The following is a 27,167-nucleotide window of genomic DNA, read 5'->3' on the forward strand; positions in this document are numbered from 1 at the left end:
TTTTTCAAATTAAAATATATTTTTTTATTTATAATGAAAAACCGGTTAACCGGTTTTTTCTGAATTTGAAAAATATCAACCGGTTTTTTTTAAATGTCTTCTATTCGAACTATTCGAAAACCGGTTTTTGGAAAATGTCGAATAATTGATCACCCTATTAAATACACAACTGGCCGATTCCGTTCTGTAAGAAGGCCCTAAAATCACTCATACTAAATACGGCCCTTAGTCCTTTTTGTCAAAATGTATTTACTAAAAAAAATTTCTTTATGTTTTTTAACAATTCATTTTCAACTTTTGTTTAAAAATTTTACTCATATTTTGCTCCAAAAAATTTGTTTCTCAATGCCACCAAAAAAATCTAAAATTATAAATGAAAAAGTTACTACACAAAAGCTGTATAAATTCTTAACATGGGAGGAAGTGGAGGCCAAGGAACATAAGTATGCAAATCATATAGAAAATTTAAAACATTGTTTAAACTACGTAAAAGGTAAATCTTTCTAAAAATAATGTAGACTACAAAATTTTGATACAACTATTCTCCACAGCATCCTCTGCCTTAGTTGAACAAATTAATAACCAACAATTGATCTCCAAAAAATGGCAAGATTATGTGAATTGTTGTCCTTTACCTAAAGCCTATATACCTCCTGAAATACGTTTATGTATGGAAAAATTGAAATATTTTGAAAATATCTCCCAAGAAAAAACTATAGATTGGCTATTATCGATTGATGAACGTAGTATTTTGACACAAAATCACATGCGTACAAATTTAACACATACTGCTTTAAAAGAGAGAAATCAATTGAATTTTGCAGAGGAATATAATAGAAATATAGAAATTTGTCTTGAAATTTTAAAAAGCATAGAGGATTTTTTGCATAATAAAACTGAAGTAGCTAAATGTGATATGAATAAATTGGAAGATATAAAGCAGTTAAGAAGTAATTTACAACAAGAAATTGGTGAGTTTTTAAATCGTTTCACCTTTCGGATACTGTGCTCAGAAGAAGCCTATATGAGGTAGTATGATGAACTTATTTTCAGCCGATTGCTATTACATCATTGTTTGTTTCGTTCTTAGTTCAATAGACCCTATTACATCAGAATATATTTTTAAGGCAGACAACTTTCAAATGCATATTTGGTCATTGAAAAATGTACCTATAAGTTTTAAACAACTTGAGTAAGTTATCTTTAAAGTTTTGAAAAATGTTTTTCTTATTGAGGAAAACTTACAGAGTTCCTCGTTTAATTGCGAAATTACATGGAGTACTATTAACACTTCATATACCCACAAACATAATGCAAGAAAATTTTACTATACGGGCACTACATCTGAATTTTGATGTCATAAGTGAAAATGCTAATAGTTTTTTTCAAAACATCGCTACAACTTTAAATACTGATAATGTCGTTATTCAGGATTTAACTGATTGTATGGCTACTGAGTGGCTAATGCAATTAGAAATGCAAAATCGAGTCCGGAATTATTTAATAGAAAAACGTCAAAATTGTGAAGAAAAACTAAGACTTTATGAAGAACAGGAAGAGAAAAAGAATAAAACTAAAACTAAAGATAAAGATGGAAAGAAAAAAGGAGGGTCTAAAAGTAAAAAAACGAAGTTAACAAAACCTTCTTATGAACCTCCAAATATAGAAGAGGATATGTTTCCTGATATAAGGGAAGAATTTTTACTAGAAGAACAAAAACACTATGAAGATTTTATTAATAGGTTATATAATCCCAAGTCCTTGGATTTAAGTACTGATGAGGTATTTCGTTTATTAGGAGTTTTTTTTACCAATTATTAATTTTTAAATTCTTCAGATAAATTTAAGAAAATATTTCATTTTGGGTGGCATATATCAACTATATCGAGTATATAAGCCTCAACATAATGATTTCAGTAGTTTTAATATGACTTGGCATTATAATAACTCAAACCTAATTATAGATGAAAATGTTTATATATCCTTAAACTCAAAACCATACCAAAGATCCTCTAAAGTTTTCAAAAGTTTAGCAGGAAGAAATCTCTCTTTGAAAATAGAAGAGTTTAAAGACTCCGATCCTCAATGTCCCTGGTTCATTTTAAGCATACAATTGCCGGAACAGCTTTGCTACTGGGGTGAACCTATAGTGTGTCAATATGAAACAGTCACAAAAAACAAGCCCACTACTTTTATACCAAAAGTAACAAATAAATCTTCTGTCATACTAATGCCAACTGAACAAACTTTGGATTTGGCTAGTAGTACCATGGACAAATATTTATCCTTTTTAACACCCCAAAAGGAGGGCCTAACCAATTCTATATTGAAGTTAAGGCAACTTTCGCAGGAAAGCTTTTTTAGAACCTCACTTTCGAATGTGCGCTTAACTGGTAAAAATGGTTGCAGTCAAACTTATTCTCGTGATGAGAACGGCATTTTAAATATTGAGGATTTTCCCATTAACTGTCAGCTAAATAAAGCCCAAATAAGGCATATACAAAGACATGTAATACCAAGAATTATATCATCATTTAAATTTCCCAAAGAAATACAAGAAGATGAATTAAAAGCCATTCAGCAGAAATTTAAATCTAAAGCAGGACCTTTAAAGCGAAAACATACATATTCAAGCAAGGAAACCAGCAAGGAAAATCAGCATATATTTACATATGGCAAAATGCAAAACAATCCAGAAAGAATAATTGCTCTCTTTCCACCAGTTGAACCCATACGCATACTACAACATGATATTAACAAAGAAAAAGCAACTGATGATACACTTAAAGAACCTATAACCTTTGCCCACTTGGTACAACTAATTAATTTTATTAAATGGCAGTATAAAATAAGAATACGTAAAATTATGGATCTTAAACCTTTCAAAACTAAATTTTCCATCTTCAACAAACGTCGCAAAGATATGAGAAATCGAAAATTAAAACCCATAATTTCTGTGACTTCTTTACGTTCTGCTCATGCAACTAGTTTACAAAAGAAATCGCTCGGTTCTAAACACATTTTAGATCAACCTTCCAAAACTATTATGGCAGCAACTACTTTGCATGACTCAAGTTCGGAAATGGATGAAACTAAAGAAATGAATGATATAAAAGATAAAACAAAAGATTTCGAAACATATACTTATTCTCACTGGACCACCGAACACATACTGAAATCGGAATATAATAGAGAGAAACGTACAGTTGTGATACAAACTAATAGATTGGGTAAGATCTCAAGTAGACGTTCTAAATGGGGCATTATATCAACAATTACTGCTTGAAATTTGTTAACCCTGAAAATATTTTTTAGAAAGATATACATACTTCTTTATAACTTCTTCAGGAGGCAGATTTCGGATTTTGGGAAAGCTTTTTCCATAAAAAACTTTTTTTTGGAAAAATTTTATGAAAAAAGATTTTACTTAAAAGTATTAAAAGCTTTTTTATTGACTAATGGCCTTATTCATAACAATTTATCAAAGGTTTATAAGACAAATTAAGCTTTGATAAATGGTTACATTAAATCGTCAAGTATAAGTTATATAGAGCTGAAACTATAGTGTTAAGCCCTATGAATTTTCATCTGTTTAAATTTCTCCACTTCTGAACCATTAAAATTTAATTTAAGGTAACTTTGGTTTTGCATTTAAACGTTATGAACATTTTCCCTTCAAATTTTGGAAATTAGAACCCAATCCAAATGAGTAAGAAAATTTTACTTTTTAAAAAAAAAACAATCTATTTTAAAGACCTTCTCTCACTTCCTTGTAGCCCAGAAAATGAAATAATCTTTACGTTAGACACACAATATGTTCGATGTATTTTGAATATAAGCGATAAAGGAATTAAGGGCCATGTTACCGAACCCACTACAAAATTTATAAGAAATCCTAAAATGTATTTAGTCATTGATGAACCCATAGCGGATTTCAAACAATTCAAGAAAATGTTTCAAGAAAAACATCTTAATATATTTGCCGATAAAGATGCCTGTTTTTATATAGAAAATGGTTAGCTAAAAAATTAACTCATATTAAAAAACTTTGATTAATTTACCTACAAAAATCTAGGTTACTTTTCCGAAAAACATTTATCCACTGAATTACACTGTTACAATTGTATGGTTGTTAATAGTAGTCAAATAAAATTTTCTCATTCCACTTGGAATCGTTTGGCTCAAAGACGTGATATTACTTTAAAATTTTTACAATATCAAGATACTGATGAAAATATCGTAGAAGTACGCATTACCCCGGAAGAGGCATATTTTGTGCACATTTCCGAATTATGTTCCGATAATGCAGATCTTATAGAATTGAATTATAACTTGACATGGCGAAATATTAATGTAAGCTAATGTTAACTATAAAACTAAGCTAAAGATTTCTAAAAAACATTTATACAACAGGCTTATAGTGATTTACATCATTTGATAAATTCCATGTATCCAGCAGCCAATGAACTGAGATGTAAAAATGCCAAATTAATAAATTTTGTTAGAAATTTACTTAACGATATAAGGCCTTTAAGTTTTTCCTAAATAATAAAAATTTAACATTGTAACTGTATTTATTTACATTCTTTTCCCCTGACTATGTAGAATTTTCCATTAAATCTATATAATTGCTTTAGAAATACTAGTTTGTCGTGTCTATTCTGCTGTTGCCTTATCAAACAACTCGATTTATTTAAATTATATTTCGCTTTTTGTTAAATTATTCCATGAATAATTTTAGCCATTTCTATGAGTATTATCAACATAGAAAAAAGACAAACTTTTCCTTAGCTGTCGCTCACTCACTCATCCGTCCATTCATCCATCTATAGTCGCACACACACACACCGCCTCCTATCAAAAGTTATATTCTGTAACTAATTTGATATAAAAGCGCAATGAAATACAAAGCAGGAAAATAACATACAAAAACTTCACAGTAGATAACACGAAAGCTTTAGATGTAATTTTGTAGGAATTTTAACAATGTTTTGAACTTAAATTTTAAATATTTAGCGGATATAGGAAATTTTTTAAATTTAATTTAATTTTATAACTAAATAATTGAAATTGATACGTTCACACCTAACAAATATTTGGCGAAAAAGACGTAACCAATATTTTTTGTAAAAGTTGTCGTCCTTCTAAACCGATAACTTCAAATGTATACTATTAATAAAATATATATTTAAAAGGAAATAATAATGTCGTTTTTTAAAGTAACATAAAAAATTCTTAAAGATTTTTTTCTAATTATATAATTTTTCGTATAGCATCTAAAATTCATTGTCTACAACAGGTTGCAACATTGAAAAAAATCTTCTAAGATTAGTACACTTACTATATCCTACTTAAGTCGTTTTTTAGTGGTCACGTCGATTTCATGAAATTATTTGAAGACATTTTGTAATTGTATATTTTTTCTTTAACATCTAAAATTAATTGCCTACTACAGGGTGCAATATTAGGAAAAAATCTTTTATGATTAGTACACTCACCATTTTTTACATTAGTTTTAGATTTATATTACATAATATCCGAAAAAAGAATACCCCCAGCTAGCATTTTTTAAAATTTTGATCACATTCGAGGCATTTATGACTCTTCTGAACGATTAAAATGATCATATATGCGCTCATTTTCTGATCATAAATGATACATTCGTCGGGAGAAAATGGTACCCTACCCGCGACTCTTCTAAGTCTTTTATGAGCCCCACTTCTGATCAGTTCTGACTCATTTTTTAATCTTTTTTAAGGCATTAATGAGCCGACTTACTGGTCGTTTTAGAATTATTTTCGAATCATATTATAGTCATTTTTGAGTCTTTTCCTTGACAGAAAATCGACTTTATAAATATCACACAAATTGAAATACTTATACATTTAATTTTATAAACGAAATGAGAATTATATCAACTTATTCTAGGCCACACAAAATTTGCTGCCAACTCTTCTAAAGAAGTCTTTTCTGAGCCCATTTTCTATCAGTTTCGACTTATTATTGAATCGTTTTTGAGTCATTTTTAAGTGGAAGTGTTGCTATTCCATTGCCAACAAAAACAATTACATAAGAAACAATTTTTGATCTTCCAACTGCTCAAAATATGATTACAAAATAAGTTTTTAAAACCATCATATTTTAAACACCAGGATGATCAATTTATGATTGCTATAGATTTTGTTATTGTTATCAGTTTTCAATCATATATTGGGATAATTTTCGAATCATTTTTTAAGCGCTCAACTTATTAATCACGTTTAGGTCATCAAAAGAAGTCAAAAATTCAGTTTACTGATTAATCATTCAGTTTACTGATTAATCATCCAACAATCTTCCAAATGCTACTGACCAATTGTGCGCTGCATTTCATGAATTATTACGACCTTCTGAATTATTACGAAGGAGTCTAGTAATGACTTACAAATAATATATTGTGTAATTACTTACTTTTTTGTCTTGACATGTTGTTTTCGAACTTTGTTTTTAACACAAACAATAATTTTTTTAAACCTAATAGTAGACGCAGGCTATCGTAGTAAGTACTTACATAACTCCCTATTTGTTAGCAAGCGTGGTAAGTACTTGTATCCCATGTCATCCCCGTGTTAAAATAATAACTTAAAATGCTATTGTGTAACATTAATTTTCAATGTAAGTTTTTGCTGGGTATTTCACGAATTAAACAATTTTTTGTTCCTGAAAACTATACTTTTTTAACGTATAAAAGAGCTTTAAGACTTGCTCTATTTGGTATAAAATTATGTAAATATTTTCTCAGTATAACTATTAATGTAATTTTAATATCGTCTCGTTTTTACCATAAAAAAACAAAATTTTTATAAATTTAATTATGTATGTAGTATATATTTTTCTTATTAATTTCACCAACCTTGCTATTGTTCTTTTTACTGATTTTTTGTCTTATATTCTATTCTTTTTTTTCAGGTATGTCTACAATATTCATTCAAGCATTCAATACAACAATCTATTGTCTTTTAGTAAGTAGATTTTTTTAACTAAAGCTTTTTATTATTTTTTTTAACCAATATTTCTCACATTGATAATCAACGTATTTTTCAACAAAATCTTAAAAAACTACAATATGTATGTTGTATATTCAGACTCATAAACATCCTTATCTTGTGTTGTCTTTCATGTCAATCATTATTGTTTTTATGATGGTACTCATACATCTTATAAGTCGTATAAAAGAACATGCAGAGATTTTTTCTAAAAGGATTTGAAGACAGGATATTTTTATTGTTCGCACACAGAAGCATTTGAAACGACTTTGTGTGCCTTCATTATTTTCTACAGACTATAGTTTTTCATGATTTTTTTTATCACTGATTATAATAAAGTTTTAAAGCTCTTATACTCGTTAAAATCAAAAAAAAGTGAAGCTAAAACTATAGTAATTTTGTTGGTCCTGTTTTAAAGGGTGTATGTTTCTTATAAAGGATATACGATTTCCTGGAAATGTTTTTTTAAGCATATCTTTTGATCGTTTAAACAATAGATTTTATTATACATATTTTATATAATTTTAGTTAAGTTCACATGAATATTAGTTTCGCATTGCACTAACGATGTACTTATCTCCAAAAGGTATCCAGGATCCGCGATATCTACTACGCTTCTTGCTTGTATTAGTGCCATAGTAATTCTCCTAATAAACATTCTACTTGACATCGCATTCATTGCTGCGGTGGTACTTGCCATACTTGTCCTATGAATGCAAAAAAATAAATGTTTATTTAGAAAAATGTTAAGTAAATATATTTTTCTTTTGCAAATAAAGATGCCAACAAACAGATAATAATTCATTCATTCACTCATTCGTCCTTTTATTCATTCATATACAAATTCAAAAAGACTTAAATAAATATAAAAAATATTCGAATATAAAACCTGAGGAAAATCTGTCAAAAAGATTTATATGAAATGATAAAAAGAAATGGCATATTAAAAACAAAACGGGCAATATGACAGCTAATGAAAGAGGGCTTTATTATCTGCATTTTAAAAATCAAACGAATGAAAAGGTTTATGACAAAGTCAACAAAATTGCAAAAGAGAAAAATTTGTGCTAAAATAAATATTAAATGTATGAGCTATGCAGTTGTTAATTTGCTAAAAGTCCTATAAATATGAAATGTTACTCATATCTTGATTAAAAGGTGATGCAGATTTCTTTAAACAAGATATGTTAGATACATACATACACATGAAAAAAAGTCGTGTTAGGATATAACACTGACAGCTTGTGATTTTGTTTATTTTTCAATTTTTCACAGAGATTTTTCAAGTAAAAAGTGTTCAGGAGAAAAGGGCTTATTTTATTTGCGTTGCTCGCAATCGAAAAAGTACCATTTTCAGCCGAATATCTTTGAAAATTGGTCTTAGGACACGATTGTTAATTGTCTTTTCACACAAACACGACGAGAAATCTAAACAAAATTGCTTTAATTGCATTTAGATGCAATGTAACTCATACCCTAACATCCCAACAAAAACTCGGTAATGACTTGTACTTACATAACCACTTTCTTTTCAAGAACTACTGCTTACCGTCTGCATTCCTTTTAAGTACTGTTATAATGACTTATGTGCAAATAATCATGTTGACTGCGAATTAACGAAAAAGAAGCCCATGTTCGTATTCTGTGTGAGCAATTTTTTTGTTTTTAAAACAAATCGTCTTTTTAACTCCTTATTTGTAAGTACTTATTAAAGTAGTTACTTGTAAGCGAGCGTGGTAAGCACTTGCTTTCAATGTCATCACCGTGTTAAAATGAGTTAAAATGCTTATGAATAAGAATGTAAAAGATGTTTCTTAGCTTTTTAATACATAACTTTTTCATGCAAGTTTTAGCTGGAAGGTGTGTATTAATTATACCCAAAATGCTTTATGTGACTGCCCAGGATGAGCTGGAAACTACTCACAAAGATCCTTTGCTTTCAATGTCATCACGGTGTTAAAATGAGTTAAATGTAAAAGCTGTTTCTTAGCTTTTTAATACATAACTTTTCAATGCAAGTTTTTGCTGGAAGGTGTGTATTAATTATACCCAGAATGCTTCAAATGACTGCCCAGGATGAGCTGGAAACTACTCACCAAAGATCCTTTGTGACTTGCAAATATCGCCATGTGTGTTGCTCAATTACTCGACATATCTAATCTCTAACTATTGCAGTCCTACGGTAGAATGTCTGGCAATCTATAGATAGTATCTGACGCCTTTCTGGACAAGAAACTAAATTGCTAGGATAATCAATAGGCCAAGACAACGTTCCTTGCACCCAGAATACCACGAAAGAAATTTTATTAATGACACCACACAGTAGTACATTATTAGGGAAAGAGGGAAATAACACTGTAACTTTTAAACTTCTAGAATCATTAGAGTGAAATATTCACACAGGAATACCTCTTAAACGATGCATAATAAAACCCAGTAAGAATGCACAGTGGGGCAGAATCGAAATTTTTTGGAAATAAATCTGGCATTTCTAAACGGCTGATCCTATCGGTATAAAATTTGGCGTGAGCGTAGCCAAGGAGTATTCGAGTTTAAGTTTTGAAGATGAACCCTGCAGATGCCCCAGGGACGGCGCTGTGGCGGCTCAATGTAGGGTACCTACGACATGTAAAATTTTTAAACGCGTGCCATTTTTTTGTTTATCATCCAGCGCTCGACGAGATCTTGAAAAACATGCTGGGACATACTACTTATCTCTTATAATATCCGAGTTATAGGCATTTAAAAATTTAGTGATACAAAATTTACCATACCTTGGTCCGCCTTTTTTTGAATACCGGGCGTAATTTTGGACCAAATGGACTCAATTTTTTCTTGTTAGTTAGACAACAAAATTTCCAATAATATACAAAAAATTTCAGATCAATATCATTTACAGATCCAAAAATATACGTTTTTTAATTTAAAAATTCAAAAAATTTTAGATTTTTGCCGTTTTTTTTTATTAATAAAATAAAATTTACTTTAAGAACACATAGGTAGCCACAGCGCCGTCCCTGGGGCATCTGCAGGGTTCATCTTCAAAACTTAAACTCGAATACTCCTTGGCTACGCTCATGCCAAGGCTGATCCCGATCGGATCAGCCGTTTAGAAATGCCAGATTTATTTCCAAAAAATTTCGATTCCGCCCCACTGTGGAATGTTATATTCGACTATGCCGAATCGTATATACCCACCATCACACCGTATGCCGTAAATGGAATGCTCCCCTTTAAACATTATGTTGATATTTGAAATAGGGCTTAAGTTAATTATGGACACATACATATATGAGCGGTAGGATCAATTGTAAAATCCTGTAGAAAGATTTTGGCTTGTAAGAAACTTACTTCTGTATATCGAATTTCATAGCTATACTCGCATTTAAAGTAATTTTCTAAAGGAGGCCTTATATGGGGGGTAGGGTCAATTATGGACCGATTTTCATAAAATTCGGTAGAGAGATTTGTGCTCGTAAGAAACTTACTTATGTCGAATTTCAGTATACTCGTATTTTCAGGCCAGTAGTAAGCGTTAAAGTCATTTTCTGAGGGGTACCTTATATGGGGGGTAGGGTAAATTATGGACCGATCCTTATAAGGGTAGTCTCAATTATGGAGCGATCTTCATAAAATTGGTAGAGATATTTTTTTTTTTTTGCTCATATAAGACTTATTTATGTCAAATTTCATCGCTTTACTCGCGTTTTTAAAACAGTTATGTTTTTCGGGGGGCCATTTGTATGGGGCTATGCGAAAACGTGGACCGATATTGTTCATTTTCAATACCAAACAAACCATATTTGTGGAAAAGTTCAACTCCCTAGCTCTTTCCGTTCGGACTCTATCGTGCTTTCAGCAGACAGACAAACAGACGGACGGACAGACATGGCCAGTAAATATATATACTTTTGTGGGTCTATGATCAATATTTCGATGTGTTACAAACGGAATGACAAAATCAATATACCCCCCATCTTTTTGAATGATGAGTATAAAAACATAATGTCTCATAATATTCGGAAACTTTTGACAAATAAGTTCTTTTTCACCTCATCCATACTAAAATCTACATTGTATATTTTGTTATTTAAACATTCAAATGAATGAAACTACAACATAGTACACATTTCAAATTAATGCAGTTTTTGCACCAAATAAATGCTGTTGTATTAATGTATTGTGGGTAGATGAGAATATTTTATCAACTATTTAATGTATGAATGTTTGCATTCTAGTTGGCTAAAAAGGAGTTGATTTAAGATTGTGTGAAAAAGATATGCACGTTTTGAAATTAGTTTCTCTACTCAATTGCATTCGTTTCTTTGCTAAAACATCATAAAGAAGTTATTCAGTAATTTGTTTTTTTGTTCCCACGTTAGTTGAAACAGATTTTAAATCTTTGTGCTAACGTATGAATGAATATAATCTAAGAAATTTTTTGCTTTATGCCCTTTACGAGTGATACAAACTAAAACAATTTTCAGTCAGCTAAGCTTCTTTTTTATATTTGTTTGTTTGTAACTCACCTTTGTGTTTCAGTTGGCTGCTGTAATTGGAGTTAACACAAGAAGAGACGCTTTGATTTCGATGTACAAGTTTAGGCTGAGAAATAACTTTTTTGTTGATTTAAATTTGTAGCTTCTTTTAAAACTGAAGAAAAAACTGTTTGTGAACTTTTTAAAAATAACATTCACATGTTTACATACTACATGCTGCAGCATGATTAAAATCATGCACATACATACTTATGTGAATTTTCATGATGACATTGTTATGTTGTATGTCTTTTGTTGCCATAGATTTGTTTCTTGTTGTTTTTTTTTTTAAACCCACTGTAAAACAAAATGAAAACACGAACATGACCTACAAAAAAGTTGTGGGTTAAAAATTTTGTAAAATTTTAAAACAAAGTTTTTTTGTAAAAAATGTCCAAAAATTTTTTTAGTTTGATGAAATTTTTACAATGAATTATTTAAAAATTTTACAAGTTTTGATATTTTAATTAGATTTTAATTAAAATTTTCTTATAATTATACCCTACACCACTTCAGTGGGGAGGGTATATTGTGTTTGTGCTGATGTTTGTAACGCACAATAATATTGGTCACATACCCACCTTAAAGTATACCAATCGGCTCAGAATCATATTCTGAGTCGATTTAGCTATGTCCATCCGTCTGTCCGTCCGTCCATGTAAACCTTGTAATGAAACTACAGGTCGCAATTTTGAAGATAATTCAATGAAATTTGGTACCTGATCTTCTATTGTCCCTGGGACGAAGCCTATTGAAAATGGTTAAGATCGTTCCATTATTTCACCCCATACAACTGAACCCCCAATAGGGCTTGTAAACCTTGTAATCAAACTACAAGTCGCAATTTTGGAGATAATTTAGTGAAATTTGGCACATGATCTTTTATGGTACCGTAGACGAAGCCTATTGAAAATGGTTAACATCGGTCCATTATTTCACCTAGCCCCCATACAAATGAACCCCCGAATAGGGCTTTTAAACTTTGTAATCAAACTACAGGTCGCAATTTTGGAGATAATTCAATGAAATTTGGCACATGATCTTTTATGGTACCGTAGACAAAGTCTATTGAAAATCGTTAACATCGGTCCATTATTTCACCTAGCCCCCATACAACTGAACCCGCCGAATAGGCCTTTTAAGTTCATAATTATGTTTAATATACTCATATCTCGACAAAAAGCTGCAAAAACCAAGTTCTATACAAGATTTGATGACCCTCACGAATTCCATAATAATAGGTCCTCATATGACCCTAGCCCCTATGAAAAGCCCCCATCAAAATTTCACTTAAATGTCCACAATTTTATTCAACAATAAACGGCTTAAGTATGTACATATATCTGAGGCAAGGTACAATTCAATTTAAATGCTTTATTATGGCAAATAAATCACATTATATTTTTGTCAAAGGTGTAGGGTATTATATGGTCGGCCTCGCCCGATTTCTTACTTGTTCTTTTATCAAAAATTGCCTTAGATAGGTCTGTTCAATAACAAAAAATTATTACTAATTGTAATAAATAAATAAAAGACAAAATACTTTTTTAAAATTACATGCAAATGGTAGCTCAAGTATTTCTTATAAGAGAGTATGTAATTTATATTTTAAAATTTGTTCCCATAATTTATACAAAATATATACAAACAAAAAAACCTATTAAAGTATTCTAATTAAATTGTGTATTTAACAAAACATAAAACTTTGTAAACTTTAAGGACCTTTTACAAAATTCGCAATAGGATTTGTTTGTCTTTGAATAAATGTACGACTGTAAACATGTGTGGGTATATCAAAGACATGTCAAATTTGTTTTATTTTATTCGAAATAAACTTTCTTGTATTTTATTCTCAACACGTTTTTGATTTTGGTTTTGGCTTCTTTCTTATTCATGTCGTATGGCCATTTTTGCCATAAACAAAATGTTACCAATAAATAAAGGCATAAATCAATGATTGGGGTTCTTGTTCCTTTTTATTGTAATGCCAATCGGAGAGTATGTGTGAGTGTGTGTGTGGGGTGTGAGTAAAAAAATATATTATTTCTTTTCATTGTAGTCGTAAAAAATCTTTGCAAAATTGAAGCTGTAATTTGATTATAGTAATAGATTTTTTTTCTTAAAAGAGGTTTTATTTTATGGGATATTGATATAATTGAGGGTCAATTTGTGCGAAAACAGCAAGAATGAGAAGTGTTCCATTAGACGGTAGTTGAAAATTCCGACTAACTACAAATTTGTCCATTCTTTTTTTTTTATTTTATGCTATGTTACCGTATGTATTATACATTTTGCTGTATTTTGTTTAAGAAAACAAATAATTTTCCAAGAATTTCTAACAAACAAAACAACTTACTTTCTTCTGTATTTATATTTAATTGGCCTAAAATAATAACAAAACCATGACAACATCATTTTTTTTCTCAGACAATTTAATAAATAATAATAATAATGATTTAATTTAGCTTTTTCTTTTAATAATTATTAAGTTATGTATTCTTAAATACTAATTTCTCTTTAATTGCTGTTATAATTTTAGACATTTTGTATAACAAACTTGATTTTTAGCCTTTTCGGTAAAAAATTGTCTTTAAGATTTAAACAGCAGAAATTCTATTAATTCTAAATTATAATTACATTTTATTTCAATTTCATTTAGTCATGTCAATTAAATTGAATTTTCATTAAAAAGTTAAAATAACTTAGAAAAAGTGAGGGAGAAAAAACAAAATTTCCTTTCTCCCTAAATTAATTTTCAATAAAGTCAAACAATGAAGAGAAAAAGTATAATTGACAAACTAAAAAAAAAAAAAAAACAAAATCTAATTTTCTTTATTATTGAAAATTTTAACAAAATATCTTTAACAACTACCCTAAAAGTAGGCAATAGTAAAAACCCTTTAACAAACTTTAGGAGAAATGTTGCTGCGTTCACATTGATAAAATATTTCATAAGAAAATTTGAATGAACAACAATTTACAAACATATTTTTATATGATTTGACATTATTAGGCATTACAGAAGTTAAAGCTAATGAAAAAAAATATTTGCTAAAATATTTTTTACAAAATATTTATGCAATGTGAACACACCTTATAAACCTTTAAGTGTTAAAATTTAAATTTTTTTTGGAAAAAAGACCATCAAGTCATCAAGCTAAAGGGAAACAACTAAAATTGCGTTTGTATATTACTTTTGAGTATTGAAACAGGTCCTTTAGAGTATTTTATCTTATGAAATCTTGCCACCATTATTGGCAGGCTAATATTATAGCAACCCTTTCGGCTGTCTATTGTCAACAACTAAAAAAAAAACTTTTTTTGTTGTCCTTCGTTTACATTTTTATTTTGCTTCTTTATTTAAATTCATGACCGACAAAAAGACTGTTAGAAATTCTCAAAATAAATGAATATTTAATAAACAACAAAACTGTACACAACAAAGGATGAAAATGCTTTAACAAATATATTTGTTTAAATTAAATTTAAAATAAATTTTAAAATATTTATAAACAATTTTCTGCAAATTTTAAAATAAGAATATTTTTTCAAAAAATGTTTAAGTAATAATTTCATATTCGACTATGACAACCATTGAAACCTGGTCATATACATGCATATGTATGTATGCATGTACATTAGGGTGGCCCCAAAATGAAAGTTGCTGATATTCTTACCGAAAATGAAAATTTAGTTCATTCTAAGATACCATTTCTCAAAATTTTTCTTCTGACGTCAATATTAAGTGAACTGGATCAAAGGATAAAAAGGTCCTTTTTTAAGGTTTTTATGATTTTTATCGTATTTCTGGCAAATAAACCATATGCAAATTTAGTATCATATGAAAGGTCTTTGAGAGACGATCTCAATGACATAACATAGATTTGTAAATAACTCCAAAATTATTACATATGTCGAAATTTTTGAAAAATTTTTAAGTTTTTCAAATTTTTGCATAGAATTATATAATGTAATTAATTAAAATTATTACATTATAAACCTGATATAATTTCACCGAAATGGTTTTTTCTGTTTTTCGAAATTCGTTATGTTTTGTATTTTATTTAAATATTTTTAATCCTATTTTCTCCCCGGTATTGTGCTAGCTATATTTAGCTAACGTACATAATGTAAACATCCCTATACGCGCATGTTCATTAGCTTTACATTGGTATGTAACACTTTATGGTTTCAATCTATTATAGATCAAATTTTTGAGTTTAACTAAAATATGAACACAATTGATCCTAAGCATCTACTTGGTCGTTATGCTTGCTTTATTAATAACGGTTTGTATGTTGTTGTTTACATTATTTTGAATTTTTTTGGTAGCGTACATAGGGTTGTATAAATTCAAATAAACTTCAATCTATATTGAATTTAAAAAAACGGAAAAACCCGTTTCCGTAGATTTTATTGAGGATTATTATATATTAATTTCAACCAAATATATTAAATTTATCTGTGATAAAATGTAAAAAATCTAAAAATTTCCCGAAAAATTAGAAAATTTCGATTATTTATGTTGTTACACAAACATTTCTGATATGGAATTTAAACCTTTCTAATGATACCAATATTTCATATCTTTTCTTTAGAAGAAATATGAAAAAAATCATAAAAACCACAAAAAAGGACCTTTTTATACTTTGTTCCAGCTCACCAAATATTGACGCCAGGACAAAAATTTTGAGAAATGGTATCTTAGAATCAATTAAATTTTAATTTTAGTTGGAAACATTGACACCTTATTTTTTCTCCATAGAAACGGGGCCACTCTAATGTACATATGTCAATATTAATATGAGAATCAGAGTCATTTTTGGAAGAGGCTCTTTAATGGAGAATGAGAAAATGAATAAATTGTGGGCCAAACTTTTCAGAATTCAAGAGGCCAATTAATTTCGTTACCATTTTTAATGGATTACTGTAACAACCATTCCTTATAAGGGCATTTACACAGTGATCCATATTTGTATCTAAAGAAACTAATTTTTCTCTTTATTACTGAAAAACACAACAAACAAAGGATCTAGTTGCCTAATTGTGACTGTAATTTTTATGAAGGAGTACACCATAAACCTTTAATAACGTGTATACAATTTTTGTAATCCCACTTGATTAGATTCATTTAACTTGAAAATTTTTATGGCAAATTTTTTTAAGGGTTAAGATATGGTAGAAAAACGGTCTGTAAATGAAAATATTTATTGAATTTTATTTATTGTCACAAGTTTGTAACAAGATGGTAAAAGTTAAAAGAACCTTTTTACACCTTATAAACAACAGCAACAATAAACAATAAAGTGTAAACGAAACAATTTTTTCTTTATTGTTATTGCTGCTGTTTTTTTTTTTTTTTTTTTTTTTTTTTGTTTGCTGCTACTGTTGCTGTTATTGTTAAAACTAAAAGCCTTAAGGCTAAAATATTGTCAAAAATAAAAAAAGAAATATAAAATAAAATTTTATGAATAAGGATCACAAAAAAAATATTTGTATGAACATATTTACAATAATAATAATCAAGTTGAGAAATGAAATTGTAGTACGAAACAATTTTGTTACTCGTCAAGCGTAACAAAATATTACATAAACAGAAAGTAAAGTAAAGTAAAGTAAAATAATATAAGAAATCCCCTTAAGGATTTTGTATTACTTTTCTTTTTTGGTTAATGTTTTTGACAAAAAGAAATATACAGACACAAAATTCTTTAAGATGCTACGGTGGTTTAAAATATCTCGCTTCTCTATCAGATTATGATTAGTATGAAAATAAGTTTAGAAGAGAAAAATAAACTTTCATCTAAATAATATAACATTATTTAACAAACTTTAAACAATTTAAAATTTAAAATATTTCGTATTTTTAAACATTACATTATTCTGTTCCACAGTGCATTTCTTTATCGAAAAATGTTTGTATACATTTGTGGCTTGACACCATAGATGTCAAAATATACAGCAACAGTAAAACAAACTTTATTGTATCAAACACAAAAGTAAACAACAAAAACAAACCCTTTTTAAAAACGAAAAAATCAAATAAGAAAGCGTAGATAGGTGGTGGTCATGACCGTTTAAATATTACTCTACACTATCTACGATTGAAACGCATAATATTTCAATAGATGGGAAATTTGATGAAAATCAAACCGATCATATAATACTCTGCACAATATAGGTTTCATCATGTAATATTGAAATAGATCGGCAGAGAAATTCTGAGAACTAATTCGGATAATTTGGTCCTTGGGTTTCGGCTTGTGTTATCTTAATGCACTATATTAGTGTAGGGTTGTAGAAAAAGCTAACTTTGAAAACATGTGGGGGAAAACAAAGAGCCGAGAGAAATTTTATAGCTCAACAAGATGTTGTACGACAAATACATATATAGATATATGTATATTTTGTAACAACTTTGTTTAGTACCTCTACCAATTTTACCCATGTTAACCCCCTCTAACAACAACAAAAACAACCACAGCTACAAAAAAGTTTAACTTTGTTGACAGGAAAATGTTTGTGAATTTGTTACGTTGTTGTTTAGCAAATATTGCTTTGTATGAATGAATGTGTTTATTTTAAACGAATGTGTGAGTTCAGAAAGTAATGGCTGTAGGAGTCCGTATATTTATAAATTTATATTGTATAGAAAAAAACCAAAAAAGTTCAATACAACCACAAAAAAAAAACAACCAAACAGAAACGAAGGGGTTTTAAACATGTAGAGAAAACACCAAAAATAATGCAATAATCACAACAACAGTAACAACCTGAATAAAAGTTTTCGGTTTTGTGGTTTATACACATTTTGTTTTACCACTTTTTTTTGGGGGGAATAAATACAATTTATTTGAAAATCAGCTTTAAGTTTCATATAAAACTATATCAAATATTTAGTATATTTTTGGGTAGAAATTTTAAAATATTAACCATTGCATATTTTTTGGCTGATTGCAAATGAAAATTGTTTCGGGGGAATTGTATTGTAAACAAAAGTTATACATTTTTTAAAGTATTAAATCATACTTTAAATATTTATTTAACAAGTTATGTATGATGTAGTATTTTTTTTTCGTTCGAAATTCCTGCAATATATGTTACAACCAAATAATTGAAGTTAACAAAACAACTATTTTTATATATAATGACACACCTTAACATGTTGTCCATTAACCCAATCTGTCATATTGCAGTAAAATATCAAAATTCCCTCATAACATAATATCGTTAAAAAGAATGAGCTTTATTAAAAACTTGTTAAAATATTTTCAATAAATTCTTGCAATATTAAAGTTTGAAAAAATGCTGTTCAACTAAAACTATTCCCTATGTCAAAGACACAATACAATTATTGGACATTGAATTATGGTTAAAAGTCTCTATACAGCTGGTGCTGCCTGCATGCCTGATTTTTTTCCTTCATTTTCATGTATGCTGCAGAAAATAGTAGACATTGAGAAACAGGAGAAATGAAAAAAAAATAAACTATTAAAAAATACTACTAAAAATTCCCATAGAACTTTTCAAAAGACTCTCTAAATGCAACCGTTTTAATACATACTCTTATTCACACACTCACTCAAACAATTTACAATAGCGTATCTTTAGAGTTTGTGGTGCAACAACAAAAAAAGAGAAAAATATGAAAGAAAAATAGTTTTTCGATATTTCTAAGTATAGGGGAAAAAATAACTGGTATTAGCAAAAGTGCTGCATATGTCACTGTGTCAACTCGAACGCCTTTTGGCTGACTTTGCTTTTAACTTAACGTTCTCCTGCCTCATGCATTCTTAACACACATACATACTTTATTATTTATACTTAATATAGAAACTCAAAGTATGAAATCTTTTTGGCGAAAAAATATTAATAGACGATCTGGATAATATAACAACCACAACCTAGTATTCTTAAGGAAACATAGAACTAGCTCCGTTACTGGTTCTTCACTTCAAAATATATATATTTGTTCGATATTGTTATATTTATGACATTTAACGATGTAAATTTGCAAAAATTCAAGGCAAAGTATTGTTCCATCTGACAATTATAAGCACTCAAAATAAAAATTTAAAAAAATGAAAGATGAAAGATGAAAAACTAATTATCAGGGCCAAGTTCAAATCATTTAAAGTGAATATTGCTTAAAAATTGTATGTGCTAGAAATATTTTAAAACCAAATCTTAATGCAAGCTTACATAATCATGCACTAGATTTCAAAGAATCAAAAAAATATTTTTTTGCAGATCAATGTTATCACATTATAGTAGTTACCCAGCAAAAACATGGTAATGACTTGTACTTACTTCAATGAATACTACATACCGTCTGCATTACTTACTTTAATGACTACTGCATACCGTCTGCATTACTTAAAGACTTACAAATAATATATTATGTAAGTACTTACTTTTCAGTCTTGACATGTTGTTTTCGGACTTTGTTTTTAACACAAACGAAACTTTTTTTGTGAAAGTTAATAATGCTCCTCCAAATCCTCGTAAACAATTTTTTTCTCAGAAAGAAAACTATCCCAGTAAAAACTTTCATTACCATGTAAGGGGTTAAAATGCTAAAATTTACTTACACAATAGCATTTTAAGTCATTATTTTAACACGGTGATGTCATTGGAGGCAAGTACTTACCACAAACGATTACAAGTAATTAGAAAAAGTAGTCATTGTAAATCGCAGGAAAAAACGTATACAGCTTCTATATCTTTACTGGCAAGATGACTAATGAATTAGAAAGTATTTATATAATACATTATTATTAAGACCTTATTAGACCACTTCTATGTAATCCAGGCGATATGTAGTAGTCATTGAAAAGTATGTTGTTAGGTAAGTAATTACAATTGAAAGCTATTACCCAGTTTTTGCTGGGTACTTACTTAACTCCCCATTTACCGACGATCGTAGTAAGTACTTACCTAACTCTCTATTTGTAAGCGATCGTGGTAAGTACTTGCCTGCAATATTATCCCCGTGTTAAAATAAAATGCTATTGTGTAAGTAGATTTTAGCATTTTAAAGATGTATAACTATTTATTTTTCACTTTACAATCTTTTGCAGCTTAGCAACTGCTTAATGAACACATTCCTTTAATCCCAGCTGTTTCTTATATTCACACACACAAAACTTACACATGCCAACATACAAAACATAAAAAAAGATATTAAACACAGAATGCAAAAAGGAATATTCTATAGATAAATCTAAAGTTTAGATGTTGGGTTGGCAGTAACGTTTTCAGTTTTGTGCAATGTTCAAATAATGTCAACTACTGCGACTATGTCTATGATGATGACAACATCTATAAGTTTAACATATTCCCTGCACATACATACATTCATAGTATATCCTTTATATCATACATGACTTTATATTAACAATGACAAACTTACAAATGCATTTGTATTTACTACTGTTTTATGTGTAGGTTTGGCAGATATTTATTACAAATATATACATACAAAGTCATACTATATCTTATATTAATGTATGTAAAATTTTTATGTTCAACTTCATTTAAGTCTCGCCTCTTTAGATTTCCCAAATGTCAACATGTTGGAATTTCAAAATAGTAAAAAAAAATATTGAATTCATATTGTTCGTAGTTTTTTTCCTCTCGATTGTTACTTTGTGTATTTTCATTCAGGGTTTATTTCTAAACTTTTATTTTTTTTGTCTGCATTTACTAGCTCTAAGTAGACTGTTGTACATTTATTTATTTTTTCTTTCAAAAGCAATTTCTTCTTTTCTAAACGGCCCATTCCATAAAATTATAATCTTTTACAGATACTTTTGTATGTTCCTATTTGAGTTTTTTTTTGCCAATAAGAAGGGTTACAGATAAATTAATAAAGCTTGTGGGTTACTTTTGTATGTTTATGTTTTCTAAAATCCTGTGTGTATTTGATAAAAACAAATTATATAGTTGAAAAACTGTCTAGACCAGGTTTGTCTAAAACTTTTTCTTATTAATGTATTATGGGCTTTTTAGGTATATATGTACATATAAATGAATGGATATGTACACAGAGGGAAAAAGAAATATACACGCATGGTACCAAATTGACACCAAACTGTTTATAATTTATCAATACCATCCGTTGTCAAAGTCTAAATTTTATACACATCCGTTGTCTAAATGTTAACAAACGTGGTAAGCTCACTATTGACAAACAATCCGTTGCCTATAGTGTTGTCGTACGTATGACAACGGATGTTATTGAAAAATTAAAAACTCTTTGGTGTCATTTTGGTACCAGGCGTGTATATTTTTTTTTCCCTCTGTGTACATTTTTGTGAATGAATAAATGTTGTGATATGCTTCATAATGTTATAATGTTAAAAGTACATCCATATTACATATTTGACATCATAGTTTATCCCTTAGTATACCAACTCGATTCGAAACCTTAAGCACTACTTTCAAGCCACGAAGGACAAAATTTATGAAAAACGGTTGAAAAGGTGCATGGTCTAATCTAAAACCCTTTGTATTCAAATAACCATAAATATGTTAAATTTGCACCAACCATGATGATATTATTTCAAGCACAGAAATTATACCCTAAAGTTTGGTGAAAACCGAGCCAAACTTTTAACTTGTAGCATAAAAAAACTTTTGATTTTGATTGGCAATATTTAAATTAGAGAAGAATTCATTAGAAAAGAATTAATTTTTCCTTTCCAGGGATTGATCTTAGTTCTAAAAACTGCATGAGCAACAAAAACAACAGGATATATTTTAAAATTTTAAAAATACAAATACAAAACATACATTTTGTAGTGACATATCCGCATATTTCTTCTCAAAAATACAAAGTGATTTCTTCCTGTAACTTGAAATTTTTCTGTAGCCCTCTCCTCTCTCTTTATTTCTTTTACCCATAATCTATGTATGAGTATTTTTGTAGTCCATACCTGAAAGCATACTTCACATATTTGCTCATATTGTCTAATATTTAATAAACAATATGGAATGTTAAGAAAATTTTCTAACATTTTATCACAACATCATCAGCATTATACACAAGTAATCATGGCATCATCTAATGTCCACCCGTATTGATACTCTGTGGCACCGGTAGGTACTGGTTGTGGCAAGAGCAATATCATCAACAATATTATAGTCTTGTTATTTTCTACCAGAATTTATACGTATGTATGTTTACAATAATACTCTTGTTGTCCTTACTAAAAAGGTTCATCCTTTTGGTCATTGTCTATAAATCGATTTCCTTTACACATATACTTAAACTTCCCTTGCTTTTAAATAAAATCCATTAACTTTGATGATGGTACTGAAAGTGTTCGATGTCATGTATGCGTACATATGTGTGTGTGTGTTTAAGGTGGCGGTCAACCATTTATAGCTTGTAACCATTTTTATATCAAAGTTAACAATATTACATGTTTTGTTTTATATTTATTTCTTTTTTCAAGCCACTTTGTCTGAAGCCCATGACCCTTTTACACATGTAACATAGTTGTGGTGGTGTGACAGATATTAAAAGGAATTGAAATGTGAAAAAATCATAAATGAAATACATATCAATTTTCAGATCTATCTATCTCGGTAATATTGGGTGAAATGTTATCTTATTAGTCATAGTTCTATAAAAAAAAAAAAAACAGGGCAGAGTTTCATGATCTTAGGCCTTTAATCCGGACGATTTTATAAAAATCGTTCTTATCTGAAAATTAGTTTTCTTACCCATTTCTTAAATGTCATCTTTTAATAAAGATATAACAAAATAAACTTTATTTACATCACTTTCTGAAATTTCTGAAAAAAATATTCCCACCTGAAGTTGTACACCATTTGAAGAAAAAAGTTTTTGTTTATATTTTCAATTAACCCACTTTAAAATTTGTGAAAAAATAGTGCCATTTTTAAACATAAAACATACATTTCATTTCCTGTTTTCGCCTTGTATGTATGGGTTTATCGACGATTACATTTGTGTATTATATACATGTGTAAATATTAGATAATATTATGTTTGTGTATACTTACACTTTGTGTCTACAATATTGATTTCATTTTTATGTTTTTGTTTTTTAACTTGTTTTCCTCTATACATAGTTTTTTGTTTTTATTTTTCTTGTCACCGTTTTGTATTTGTACAACATGTGGGAGTAGTTTAAATTTATGTATTACATTAGGGCGATACTACTGAAATCAAATGAAAAAGTACTAACTCGAAAATATTAATTTTTTATTGGGTGTATAATATAGAAATGCTGGATTTTACTATTCTGAAGTGAAGGTATCCCAAAGAGAGAACGATTTCCTTAATCGAAACAAATGCTGGCAGCTTTCTGGACGTTTTATGGTCAGATTCCCTTTAGCCTCTTCCAATAGGTAGGATCCTTTCATTTTTGCATTTAGATTAATCCAGCTGCACGAAAATGTTCTGAAATTGCTGCTTGCGTAGCTAACAATAATTTACAAGTTCTTGTTGTGTTTGACAATAAAATTCGAATGACCCGGCAGGCCGGGGCAATCTATGACTTCCATTTCAAAATACGATATTTGAATCTTTTAATTTAGAAACAATTTCTTTAACTTTAATTTATACTGAGAACATTGATATCTAATTTTACTCTTTTACAAAAGAAGCCAATCTAATGTACATGTTTGTATCTACATACATATATATGTACATCAGAATGGCCCAATACGGAAGTTGCTGATGTTCCTACCAAAAATGAAAATGTAGTTCATTCTAAGATACCATTTTTCATAAGTTTTGTCCTGACGTCAATATTTGGTAAGCTGGATCAAAGGATAAAAAGGTCCTTTTTTAATGTTTTTATGATTTTTATCATATTTTTGCAAATAAACCATATGCAAATTTAGTATCATATGAAAGGTCTTTGGGAGACGATTTCAATGACATAAGACAATTTTGTATACAACTCCAAAATTAATACAAATGTCGTCTTTTGTAGGAAAATTTTTAAGTTTTTCAAATTTTTACATAGAATTATTTAATGTAATTAATTGAAATTATTTCGTTATAAACCTCATATAATTCCACCGAAATGTCTTTTATCTGTTTTTCGAAATTCGATATATTTTGTATTTTATTTAAATATTTTAAATCCTATTTTCTCCCCAGTACTGTGCTAGCTATCTACTGTGCAAGCTACCTAACGTACATAATATGTATATCCGTATACGCGCAATTTCATTAGCTTTACATTGGTATATAACACTTTTTAATCTATTTCAGATCAAATTTTCCAGTTTAACTAATATATAAACACAATTTATCCTAAGCATTTACTTGTTTGCTATGCTTGTTTTGTTAATAATGGTTTGCATGTTGTTGTAGCGTGCATAGGAATCTATAAAATCAAATAAAATCTAGATTGAATTAAAAAAAAAAAGAAATCAAAAATTTCCCGAAAAATAGAAAATTTCTACTACTTTTGCTATTACGAAAAAATTTCTGATATGGAATTTAAAGCGTCTCTCAAGGACCTTTCTAATAATACCAATATTTCATATCTTTCCTTTCGAAGAAATGTGAAAAAAACCTTTGATCCAGCTCACCAAATATTGACGCCAGGACAAAAATTTGGAGAAATGGTATCTTAGAATCAATTCAACTTTAACTTCAGTTGGGAACATTGACTCCTTATATTTCCTCCATACAAATGGGACCAGCCTAATGTACATACTATATTGCATAACTACTTCAAATAACTCCCAAACAGTTGTTGTTGTTGAATTTTATTTTAAAAGTTTATTTAATGTTATACAAATCTATAAATAATATTGGTGTTGTTTTTGTACAAAGTATCTATTTTAACTGACTGACAGGGCAACTGACTTGTCTCTATGTGTATAAGCATACAATGTATTCATATGTGTGTCACTATGTCTGTCTATTTGTCTAAATGTGATTTGCTTCCTATAATCTATATTTAATGTATTTTTTGTTATACAATATCTTCACAAAAATATGTATTACGCAACTTACCTCTATACACAATATGCGATTTTTCTCCTTCCACGCAATAACCCAGCAAACACAAAAAAACACTATTTTCCATATTATATTTTAATAGCAAGAAAAGTTTTATCAACAAGTAAGTTTATAGTTATTTTCCCTTCAAATTATTTATCCATATTCAAAAGTTTATTGTTTGCTGGGTTTAACAAACTTATATACATACATATGTGTAATTTTATACATTTTAAATGACTACTTTGATTTTGTGACGGAAATTAACATTTACATTTTATTGAAAGAAAAAAAAACAAATAACCCAGTCATGAGGGGGAAGTGTAGATGTCTTTAAGTTTTGTTGGCATGGAAAATATATTACTGAAAAATATTTACTTACAAATATGTAAAATGAACATTACCAAAGTGATTTATTAAAAAAAAATCACAAACAATTTGAAGGAAAAAGAAAAAACATTTACATTTATGTTATTAATAAGAGCACGCTTCGTGAAGCCAACAATTTTTAAATTAAATGGAATCCTTACAATATAGTTGAGCTTACTTCGATTTACTTATTTGGTTTAAATTACATATAAAAGTTTTTTTGTTTAAAAAGTTTGCCGCTTTAATTTATGATTATTTTAAATATATTTTCTAAACAAAAAAATGATTTTTGTTTTAAAGTTATTTAACAACAATAATACTATTTTTACATTTAATGTACTCACAAACATTAACAGACATTGTTCCAAAAAACAAAGGAAAGTTAAAAGAAAAAATAAATTATTTGTTATTAATAAACCAAAATGTTAATGATGGCATTGTTATTACTTTGTTTAGTTTATGTTGCTATTTTCATGCTAATTTTCTCTCTATAATTTGCATAAATGGTAAAATATACATATTTTTTCTGCTTTAGGTATTTGTTTTGTTTATTTATCGAAATACATAGTTACAAAAGTTTATGTCATGTTCGGTTAAGCTGAATTTTAGTTATACTTCATCGTAAACTGTGTGAATAAAATCTTGGTCCTTCACATGTCTTAAAGTATACCAATCGGCTCAAAATTCAGACTTTCAAAAAAAGCACGAACAAAAGTGTGCGGTCTGGTTATATGTACATATCGCTAATTTACTACAAGTAATCAATAAAATGTTTAATAGTTTTGTCATATTTAAGGCTCCACTCTCTTCTTTAAATCCGATCCAACAAACTATAGCTAGTTCATGGGGCTCCAGTCCATACGTGGACGTATATAAAAAATCGATTGCTGAATGAGTCAATAGACAATATTGGGTTTTAAGAATAAATTGACATAGTTAACAGCTTTAGATCGCGAGTCCATCATATTGAAAGATTGATTTCAGAAAAATCAGGTCTATGGTGAAAATAGTGTTATATATAAAATCGATTTAGGATGATGGGAGGGTGTATAGTACATGAAATCCGAAAAAATACACTTAAGCCAGGCTGTTGTGCGCTCCTTTTCATGAGAAAAAGTTGTTCAATGTTCAGAAACTCAGTAATTCCTAAGAATTTTTATTTCCGGAATAACATCACTTCCAAAACATTTGGATCTAACTTCGACGAATACCTGACAGTGGCAAAGAAAGTGCTCCAGAGTT

General features: G+C 28.9%; 1 protein-coding gene across 1 annotated transcript; it reads left to right on the plus strand.

Annotated features, from left to right (window-relative positions):
- Window positions 1-260: 260 nt before the first annotated feature.
- On the plus strand, window positions 261-4,565 carry LOC119603270. Its single transcript, XM_037955253.1, has 9 exons — window positions 261-493; window positions 552-1,029; window positions 1,091-1,192; window positions 1,248-1,782; window positions 1,838-3,230; window positions 3,634-3,709; window positions 3,777-4,015; window positions 4,076-4,353; window positions 4,414-4,565. Exons 1-9 carry the CDS (start codon window positions 346-348, stop codon window positions 4,543-4,545), a joined length of 3,381 nt encoding a protein of 1,126 aa, XP_037811181.1. The 5' UTR covers window positions 261-345; the 3' UTR covers window positions 4,546-4,565.
- Window positions 4,566-27,167: the final 22,602 nt, after the last annotated feature.

The sequence above is a fragment of the Lucilia sericata genome, unplaced genomic scaffold (genome assembly GCF_015586225.1).
Source record: "Lucilia sericata isolate MDLA Ls3-8-SP2 unplaced genomic scaffold, ASM1558622v1 Contig000286F_arrow, whole genome shotgun sequence".
Taxonomy (NCBI): Eukaryota; Metazoa; Arthropoda; class Insecta; order Diptera; family Calliphoridae; genus Lucilia; species Lucilia sericata.

What these genes read in the sequence shown, in the direction of transcription:
- LOC119603270 (XM_037955253.1), top strand. Translation starts at nt 346, where the DNA reads ATGCCACCAAAAAAATCTAAAATTATAAATGAAAAAGTTACTACACAA. An exon ending in TCAGAAGAAGCCTATATGAG is followed by an intron (nt 1,030 to 1,090) that starts GTAGTATGATGA and finishes TTTCGTTCTTAG; the next exon opens with TTCAATAGACCCTATTACAT. An exon ending in TGACATGGCGAAATATTAAT is followed by an intron (nt 4,354 to 4,413) that starts GTAAGCTAATGT and finishes TTTATACAACAG; the next exon opens with GCTTATAGTGATTTACATCA.